Genomic DNA, 9709 nt, shown 5'->3' with positions numbered 1-9709 from the left:
CATCTCCAGTGCTCTTTTCCTCTGTCTTCTAGTGGGAAACCAACTGCTCTCAGAATGGAGAAAAATTCCTTCACAAGGCCTGAATGATCTGAAGCTGCACCCTCCACTTTGCCTGCACTGCCACCGAGGTCCAAACCACCATCACCTCTTTGCCTGGATGGCCACAAACAGCTTGTACGTGGCCCTGCTCCCCTTCTTACCCCCTACCTACCTCATCCTCCATTCTCCAACCAGAGTCTTCTCCTTATACACATGCATCTGACCATGGGCTTGCCCTTCTGTCCTCAGAGCTGCTCCTCCCCACCCTTCACAGGTCCCAGTGATGGCTGTGGAGCCAGCAGCCCCGTCTGGAACATAATTGGGCTCTGCTCCTTGCGGGTTGCATGACCTTGGGCAAACCCTCGGCCTCCACTATGCTTCTGTTTCCTGTGAAATGGGGCTGTTCGTGGTGAGTGTTGGCTATAATTACACTATTTCCTCAGTGAGACTCCCTGACTCCCCCACCCCGACCCCCCCCACCCCCGCCCATGAGAAGCAGGTTCCCACAGTCACATTCCCATCACCTCGGCGCTGATTGGTGCCTGAAATAATCCTGCCCCTTACCCCATCTCCCGCAGCCAGTATCACTGTGCACCTACTGTGTGTCGGGCTCTGTTTCCCAGTGCCACCGCACTGGGCGCCCCGCAAAGGCAGGGTCCCCGCCGGTCCCTGCGCCCCGGCGCTCCCAGGCCGCCGGCGCTGTGCCCGCACCGCGCCCGCACACAGTAGGCGCCTCGTTCGCCCGCGCCGCCGCCCCTCCCCCGCTCCAGGAAGTGCGGGGGCTCCGGCGCCGGCCGCCGCGATGCATTCTGGGCCAGCAGCAGCACCAGAGCCAAGATGGCGGCCAGCAGGAGGCTGATGAAGGTAAAGACCATTCTCCGGCGCCGGCGGGCGGACGGGGAGTGGCGTCGGCCGGGGCCGCGCGGCCGCCCGGACCCCTCGGGGGGCCGCCGCCGCCCTCCGCCTCGCGTGGCGCCGCCGCCCAGGGCCGTGTGATGAGGGAGCTAAGGCGGCCGCTAGGCCGCAGCCCAGGAGGGAGCGCCAGGCCGCGCCGCCCCGGCCCTTCGCCGGCCGTCCGGCTGCCCCGCCCGGCCCGCGGGCTCCCTCCGCGAGGCGGCGGAGGCAGCAGGAGGCCCACCGGACGCCCGCGGGAGGCCCGAGCGCCGAGCCCGCGCCGCGGAGCTGCCCCGCCCTGGGCCATAGCGCACCGGGCTGGAAGCCGCCGGGCCGGGCGGGCGGGGGGCTCGGGGCGGGGGCCGGCGGGCGAAAGTTAGGCCGGGCTGCCGTGGGCGATCTGGGTGTGCGGGGGCCGGCAGACTGTCGCTGCGACTGCCGGCAGACTGTCGCTGCAACTGCAGAGTCACACAGCGGCAAGTTCGGCCCCGGGGTGCAGGAGAGCGGGAGGGCGGGGGGCGGCCGGCCGCGGCGCGGGCCTCCTGCCCCGTCCTCGTCATCCGCGCTCCGGGCCCTGCTGGAGCAAAGTGCCATTTTAGGGGTGGGAGTGGGAGTTAAAACCAACCAAAGTTTATAAAAATAATTTGCTACTTTGTATCTTGAACGCGGCGGGGTGCATTCTTGCTCGCTGGCTCCCCGAGTGAGGAGCACAGATGTCACCCGGGCCCAGTCCTTTCTCGAGTGTGTTTGCCGGCGTCCCCCAGAGCCGATCTCGCCTAGGTTTGCAAGTCGGCCGCCCTGCCGGTGGTGCTGCCGGGCTGCACCGGGCCGAAAATCAAAAGGGCCCAGGAGCTGATTTCCTGGGGGGAGATAAAGGGCTGGGGTTCCTCCTGGGCAGAGCAGTGCTCCGGAGAGCCAGACGTTGAGTTTGGAGTCCCAGCCTCCGGGCCCTCCCTCCCTGGGAACGTTTCCTTTCTTTTGTTCCCTAAGGACTAGACACGACATTGAACTTCATAAGACTGGATTGGAAGTGGGCACAAAAGAAGAGTCAGCAGAGTCCAGATTTCTCTCTTCTCTGTCAGTGACACCACCGTCCACACAGTCGTCCGGATGGGAAGACTGTTATTCATTTATTTTCCTCTCTACTTCCCAGAGGCAGTCATCCTTGATGCCTTTCGGATTTTACTTTAAAGGTTTCTTGAGTTCCTGACTTCTCTAATCTTACTGAGATTACTTGAATCCATACCCTCACCTCTCAGGTGCCTTTCTGAGTTCTCTCCTTCTCTGACTCGCCTTCTTGGCCACCACAGTTCTTTTTCTAAAGCAGATATTAATCCTTTCATGCTCCTGTCCTAATCTCCGTGATTTTATTGTCCTCGGAAGTTAATCCTAACTTCCTGGCAGCAAGACCCTTAGACTGCTGGAAAGTAATCTGTTCAGCCACACCTCCTGCTCCTTGGTTTGCCATCACTCTTGCACCTAATCACTGTAGCTGCCATTTTCCTTAGCCTTGACTTTGTGCAGCTCCGTACTTCATGTTCATGATGGTGTGTAATCCTCCCTGTGAAGTAGACTCTATTATTCCCATTTTGTAGGTGAGAAAATGGAATGCAGGGAGAATCGCTGGCTTGCCCCAGTTTTCTAGCTAGGGAGAGAGTGAGCTGTGATGTGACTAGTTCTGTCTGACCCGAGAGCCCCCGGCCCTTAGGTGGCCTTTGCACACGCTGTTTGCTCTCCCTGAGAAAAGCTGCCTTCCCCTCGCCTTTCATCCCCTTCCAGGGAAGCCCTGGGTTCAACTCCGAGGCCAGCTACTCTGAGGCCTCGCCTCCCCCATTAGAATGAGTTGTTTCCGCCTTTGTGTGACCACAGCACTTTCTTTATGTTTCTCTTTGAACACTTGTCACAATCGGATTTGTGTTAGACTTGCCTTTCCTACCAGGGTCTGAGGTCCTCAAGGGCAGGGATCTTGACCTAATTCATCCTGGTATCCCTTAGTCTAGGCCAGTTGACCCAGTTTGGGGCTCCCAGGCTCCCAGGGGTCTGAGAGGGGAGTTACTATGGTTTTTCAATTATTTTTGTGTTTCAAAAAAATTAGAGCTTAGGAAAAAATATGTAACATTAACTGAGTACTTGTTAAGTGCTAGATCATTTAGGTAAGTTTTTTTTAATGTTTTCAATAACTCTTAAAGGTAGTGTGTTGTCATCTTTATTTTACCAACGAGAAGGTTGTGAGGCTTAGCGGACCATCCTGGGGAGAGATGAGATGCTACATCTCCCTGTCTCCATATCCCAAGTTCCACGCCCCTTATCACATGGCCTCCTTTCTTATTCCAAGGATGCACGGAGGAGTATGTTGATTCCTGACTCTTGCCTGGAGATTCTTTCAATTTAGTAGGGGATGCTCGTTACAAGATGGTAATCATTGGCTCTGAGAGTCAGTGTTTAGGCCTGGTTAATTTAGAAAAAAAATTATTGAATCAGGTTGATCAGTACTTGGGCTGGATAATAAAAGGGATTTTCAGTGGTGAAAAGTAAACATGTTGAATAATCAAATGGATTACATCTTAAAGAACTGGAAATTTCCTCAAAAACCATTTTCTGAGGCACTTGGAGTCAAAGATTTCTTTGTAACAATGGACTATCTGCAGATAGTGTAAAATACATTATTAAAAGTAGAGTGATTTGCATATATCAGGCTGAGAAGTTATTTTAGGCAAAGTGAATATGATAAAGTCTTTAATTTAAAAAGCAATTGCCAAAAGGATTAGCCTTTTTCAGAACACTTTTTAGGAATTACAATGTTAATAAAACATTAAATACATTTTAATTTGCAAGCAGCTAATTCAGCATTGATGGCAACCACCAGATTGTAACCATTGCTTCAGTCAGGAGGGGAAATAGCTACAAAAGTGAAACCTGTAGGTGTGGCTGAGGGAAATTGATTGCAGTCTGTTCATTTCTTTTTAGCCTCTCAATTGCACACATCTCCTGGAAGGGCCCTCCAGCTGGGTATCTTCCCAGAAGGGCTTTTCTCAGTGGGGAAGTTTGTAGATTTAAAAGAGGAGTGACATTTTATTAGTTATTATGGCATAACTCCTGAGATAAGGAATTGAGATTTGTAGCAGCCTGTTAATGCTATTTAAATACTGCTCACTCAGAGCTCCATGTTGGTGTACTTTCAGCCCATAATCACATGTGAATGAGTAGGAGGAGTTGCTAAATAATAGTTCATTCCTTGGAATTCATTGTACTAAGCAGTGAACTAGTTTGCTCTTGAGTGCAGGTATAGTACTCCCTGAGGTTGGGTAATGAACACAAGGAGCGGTGAGTGTGTCTGGTGGGTGTGTTGTGCGTGAGGGGAGTTTTACAGATGGTGTCAGTGTTCTGAATCCACTGGGTTTTTGGGACTCGAGGAAAGCACAGCATTTTTTACCCTAAATTCATGCATCGCAGTGAGTTGGGACTATTTTAGCCTCCCTTAATGATATTCTTTGTAAATGTTTCTCTCTTAAGAGACAATTGGGACAGGCCCTGGGAAAGAGAGTATTCTCATTATTGCAATCTTGGAACCTTTTCTTGAGGTGTACACGAGCACAAAAACACTTGTTCCAGGGTACTTAGACCTACTCTGATTTTGCTACAACTCTAAGTTAAGAGGCTGTTGATTTAGTGTTTTATTACATCAGGTCACTTGAAAGTATTCTCACTCTTGGAAAGTATCACTAAATGTTCAAGAGATAACTTCTCTTTTCTTTGATGCAACAGTAAGTTGGGAATTAAAGCTTACAGAACCACAAAGCCCTCCCTCCTGGGCCTGGACTCTGGTGGTCCCCCACACCCCACACCCCCGCCCCTCCTCAGGAGTTTCCTTTGAATGGCGCCGGACCTGCAGGCCTCCGGGTCTGAGCCCCGCCTGTGCCCCCACGTCTGTCTTGCCTCCCTTAGTTAATGGGCCACTTGTCTACTCCATCACCAAGGAAGAACCTGGGGGAACCTGCCTCATCCCTTCCTTCCACATTGAGCCACTTGCCAGATTCTGCTGAACTAGGCCTTTATCTCCCTTCTCTTTCTGTCTTTTCTGCATCTCCACTGCCATGCCCTTCATGCAGGCCGTCCCTGTTGTGGTGGACACCTGCCTGGGATCGCTCAGTGGGTTCTTTGTGCTCGTCCCCAGTCAGTTCCTCACTCCCACGTCATCCCTAAGCGGCAGTGCGTTTGAGAGAAGTGCTCACGCCCAGGCCTTGCCCCCAGAAACCGGATCCGGGTTCAGTAGGGCAGGACCCGCGCTCCTCAGCGTGTCCTGTCCGGGGTTGGGCTTGTCAGTCTCATCTCCCCCGCTTGCCCTGGGATCCCCTGGACCCGCAAGCTCTGCACTCCCCGGCTCGTCTCTCTGCACCAGGGCGACTCCTTGACTCAGCTCCTGGGGGGTCTCCTCTGCACTGTGCCCTCAAGGAGCTGAAGGAGGGAGAAGAATGGCCCAGCCTAGAACAAAGGTCCTGGGCTGCCCGTGTGTGCTGGACGCCTGCCAGCTGAGGAGTGAGGGGGGGTGGATAAGCCCCTCTGGCGGGAGGAGGCCGAACTTGGTCTGGCCCTTCACTCTGAGCAGGGCTTTGGTAGCTTACTGGGCAGCTGGTGAGGGTGAGGAGCTTTCATCCTTCAGAACAGATGTAGTAACCCCTGGCCATGTGCTTCTTACCTTGCTCGGTCCCCTCCTTGAATTTTAGGGAGGCCACCCCTGTGGTGCTTTCCAGAAGCACTGGGGACTGACCTGGTTTTACCCTCTTCAGCGTGCCCAGCGCGCCTGGCCCTCTAGGACAAGCCTTCCCTCCCTCGGCTCGGCCGCTGGCAGAGCTGCCTCTCCATGAGGGGCCTCACGAAGCCAGCGCGGGTGGATTTCAGGACAGGTGGCAGAGAGACGCTGTGCCTTTCAGTTGAGGATCCAATGGAGCCCCAGGTGCGGCGTCCAGAAGTGGCTGCTCGCTGATGAGGGCTCTGCTGGCATGTGTCTCCTGTCCAGACTCATTCTGTGTGTTCTCGAGGGCTTGGGCGAGCCTCACCCTCGCCCGGGAGAAAGGGGGAGGGAAGGGTCTTCCATTCAGGGCAGAGCTATTGAGAGTGGAATACTGCAGAGCGATTAAGAGCTCAGGTGCTGGAGCGTGTGTCCTGACCCGCCGCGTCTTAGCTGACTGAACCCAGGCAAGTTGCTTAACCTCTCTGTGCATTAGTCATGTCATCTGTGTGAAGATTGAGTGTGAAGATTGAGTTACTACATATCAAGCACTCAGAAGAGCGCCTGGCATGTACTAAGTGTGGGTGTCAGCACGGGAGCCAGGAGAGTGGCCTGGTGGGAGGGAGGGAGGGTTTGGAGGAAATGGTGCTGCCCTCGGGGGTCGTGGGTTGGGGCAGGGAGGACAGGAAGTCCCCCTCTCCACATGCCCTCCCGACTCTTGAAGTCACCTGTTCCTTAGGGTTAGTGAGAGGTTTCCTGAGACAGCTGTGCGAACGTGTCTTTGTTTAAAGATGTTTACTTTTTCCAGCAAAATTACACAGCTCTTGAATTCAAAGTCAGTGTCTCAGAATCTCACCCATGTGTTTTTTCTTCCTGTGCTGAGTGTGTGGGCCAATGAGGCTGCTGAACTGGGCTGGCGGTCCCGTCAAGGACGCTGTGCCTTTGGTCTCCTGCTCCAGGTCCTCCAGGCCTTGGCCGCAGTCTCTAGTGTCCAGAGCTGCAGGGCCCTGACAGGCGGAAGGCTGAGGCCCGGCCACCACCCACGGGTGGGGCCGCCAGGTGCTCCCTGCTCTCAGGGTTTCTCTCCTGCTTTTCACATGGCTTCCCGTAAGAAGGGACGGGATGGAGAGTAAAGTTCGGGATGGAGAGTAAAGTTCGTCTCAGGTTAGGTGGTGGTGGGGTTTGTGCTGTTTTGAATAGTTCCAGGCCTGTATCAGTTGGAGTTTTCCGTACTCCTTATCTTGCCAGATTTTGTTTCTGCTTCTCACTAGCAAGTTCGGCAAAGGGGTGAAGTGTGCCGGACAGCCCCTGGCCCAGTGGACACATGTGCAGCCAAAGCAGGGACTGGCATCAGGTCCAGTGCTTCTGCTGGTGCTCCCTGTCTGAGCGGGCTGGGCAGTGGCTGTAGCTCCAAAGTCAGATGGCCCTTGAGCCCTTCCTGAGATGGTCTGTAAATGTGTGCACCCGCCCCCCGTGCCAGTCATTGGGAAACTCAGCACAGGAAAGCCACTTTACAGGTAGATCCGCTGCGTGGTCCACATGACTGTCCCTGTCTCCATCCCGGGATGCTGAACTCCAGAGTGTGTGATGCAGGTCAGAGTGCCAGGCCCACCCCTGTTCAGTTGGAGGCACACACGCATCCCGGAGTGAGGCCACCGTGCAGAGTGGGCCAGAGCGTGTGGGCAGCGCTGAGTGTCCCCTGCAGCCGTGTCCTGTTGGCACGACCATGCGCAGGCGGCCGGCTTCCTGGAGCAGCGTGCTGTGGTTGAGTTCTCCAAGACCTGGTTCAGATCCTCATCTCTGCCGCAGGCTCATCTGTGTCCTCGCCCTGAGCCTCAGTGTCCTGATTTCTCCAAAGGGACAGTGACACTCCCTCATAGAGTGAGGACCATCGTTGAGTGTGTCCATCGTGGCAGTAACTGAGTGTGACATAGCTGGCACACCACTGGCTCGCTGTGGAGACGTGGTGGTGGGGCCCCCTTGGCTGAGCAGTCACTGAAATAAGAGACTCATGTCCTGGAGCTTTGAAGCCTTATGTTTTAGATTTACAGTGTATTGAATTACATTAAGGTCATAATTGAGTGTCATTGCCACTGGTTCCTTTGTGCAAGCTTGGAAAGTGCATTTCTGTCAAAATGAGTCACTTTGATACAGTCCCACAAGCAAGAAGTAGCTCTTTCAAATTATTAATGTCCCACCAGTTGCGTGGCTGGTATTTGACAGGGATCTTGTACTTTCCCTTGAACGTCGGGCTCTACCTGCCGGGTTTCATTTTGCCTGGATGGGAGAGCCTAGAAGTGTTCCGGGCACAGAAGAAACAGTTGCGGGGTGACTCGCCATAAATGGAGGGCTCAGGTGAAGGCTGTGTATGTTTGTCCTTTTGTCGTCGAGAGTCTGGGAAAGTGCAGTTCCAGGGCCGCCAGGCCCCCCAGGATCCTGACCAGGGAATGGGAGCCCCCGCCCCCCTTCCCCACCACTCTGTGGCTGGACATCCATGGAACAAAGTCTCTGGCTTGGGCTCTAGTCCTGGCTCTGCCCTGTCCAAGGTCTGTCTGTGACTGGGCCCCTCTCAGCCTCTCTCCAGCCTTCCCTCCTGTCAAATAAAGCTGACGGGTTGGCCTGGCCCCCCTCAGGGGCATCGTGAGGCTCTGGTCTCTGCTTCTCACTTGGGGTCTGGCTCCTGCTGTTCACGTGGCTGGGTGGGGTGTGCGACTCTTGCACAAAGGCCAGCATCTTCCCTACCATGCCTCCTCCTGTTCTGCTTTGTTGGGATTTTGAAGGTGACAGTGCCCTGTGGAGGGGAGTGTGATGCGCCATTGGCAGGCCCCTGTCTTATGCTTCTTTGTGTCTTTTTCTTTTTAATTGGATCAGGTCATTTCTGAAAGCTTTGTGCTAACCGTAACATCTTCATTTCTCATTTAAGGCCCCCGTGAGCTCTGGTCGTAGGCTGTCAACACCAATGTCATATCATGTGTATGTCCTGTTATATAGAACAGATAGAATATGTACGTTGGTGCCCTGACACTCTTAGATTTTAAGAAGTGTGGTGACACAGTTGTGGAGGGGAATGAACCGAACCCTAATTGAGTACCTCCTGCCAGCTTCAGCAACATCCAGCGTTTCTTGTAATTCTCAGCAGGGCCCTATGGAGTAAGCTTCCTACCGTAAGACTAGACTCCTAGACTCGAGCTTCAGGTGGTGTGAAAGGTGGGGCTGGGTTGAGCCCGGGCCTGTCTGACTCCAGAGTCCTCTGCTCTTCCTGGTCCACTGATGATTTGTTGAAGCAACCACCTACCAAATCAAAATATTGTTTCTGTGTATTATATATAAAATAAATGTTGAAGAGAATGGTTGGGGATTGAAATATTCTGCTTTTATCGCCCATAGGAAGGTTCAGCAGAGAAGGTTCAACAGTAGAATAAGCAATATAAGTCACAGTATGCACCTTCTAAGAAAAGTTCAGACCGGTTTCCGGGTTTCTGTCGGCGCAGACTTGTTGCTGTCAGAGGGACTCCTCGCCTTGCTTCTGTGTGCTGGCCCGGTGGGAGGCCTTTGCTCTGGTAGGAGCTTGTTTGCAGATGTGGAAGTGACACTGAGTCAGGGAACTGGTCTCTTCTTTGCTGGAAGGCTGGGTTGTTCTCAAGGAGGGGTGCCCCTCACTGTGGCCTGGGACCCCTGGCCCAGGTGCCTGGTGCTCTCTGGAGGTTCTCAGTCTGTGGGTCCACGGGAGTCAGGCACCCCTCACTCCCCCCTGCACCTGGGACCCACACCCTGGCCGAGTCCCCAGAATTAGTAGCCTTTCCAGCCAAGCTCTGTTCCTGTTGCTTCCCGAACCACCTGGGGGTTCCTTCCTTCTACGGCTCTGCCTGCGTCTCCCACGGGGACACCTATTCTCTTCACCCCAGGGTCCATCCTCCCCCTCCCTCAGGGCTGGTGTCAGCCTCTCCCGTGAAGCTGTTGGCCTCTGCTGTAGGCGCCCCCCACACCCCCGCAGGTCCCCAGAGCAGCTCCGCTCTCTTAACCCAGCCTCAACAGCCAGGAAGACCT

At 54.3% G+C, this 9709-nt stretch overlaps 1 protein-coding gene across 2 annotated transcripts in view; it reads left to right on the top strand.

The window, feature by feature from the left end:
• Nucleotides 1–792: 792 nt before the first annotated feature.
• Nucleotides 793–9709, top strand: part of UBE2L3 (ubiquitin conjugating enzyme E2 L3) — a 43922-nt gene continuing 35005 nt past the window's right edge. Inside the window, exon 1 of one of the 2 annotated variants that reach the window (XM_027088844.1) lies at nucleotides 793–903. In XM_027088844.1, coding sequence (XP_026944645.1) covers nucleotides 877–903 — 27 coding nt within the window. In that variant the 5' untranslated portion in view covers nucleotides 793–876. Of the gene's footprint in view, nucleotides 904–9200; nucleotides 9223–9709 lie in introns of those variants that run through there. The other variant, XM_027088845.1, reaches the window with a different exon arrangement.

Source organism: Aethalodelphis obliquidens, unplaced genomic scaffold, assembly GCF_003676395.1.
Source record: "Aethalodelphis obliquidens isolate GAN/ISIS:26980383/991018 unplaced genomic scaffold, ASM367639v1 scaffold63, whole genome shotgun sequence".
Classification (NCBI taxonomy): Eukaryota; Metazoa; Chordata; class Mammalia; order Artiodactyla; family Delphinidae; genus Aethalodelphis; species Aethalodelphis obliquidens.
Note: the sequence above shows the minus strand (reverse complement) of the source record. Positions and strands in the feature narration are given on the sequence as shown.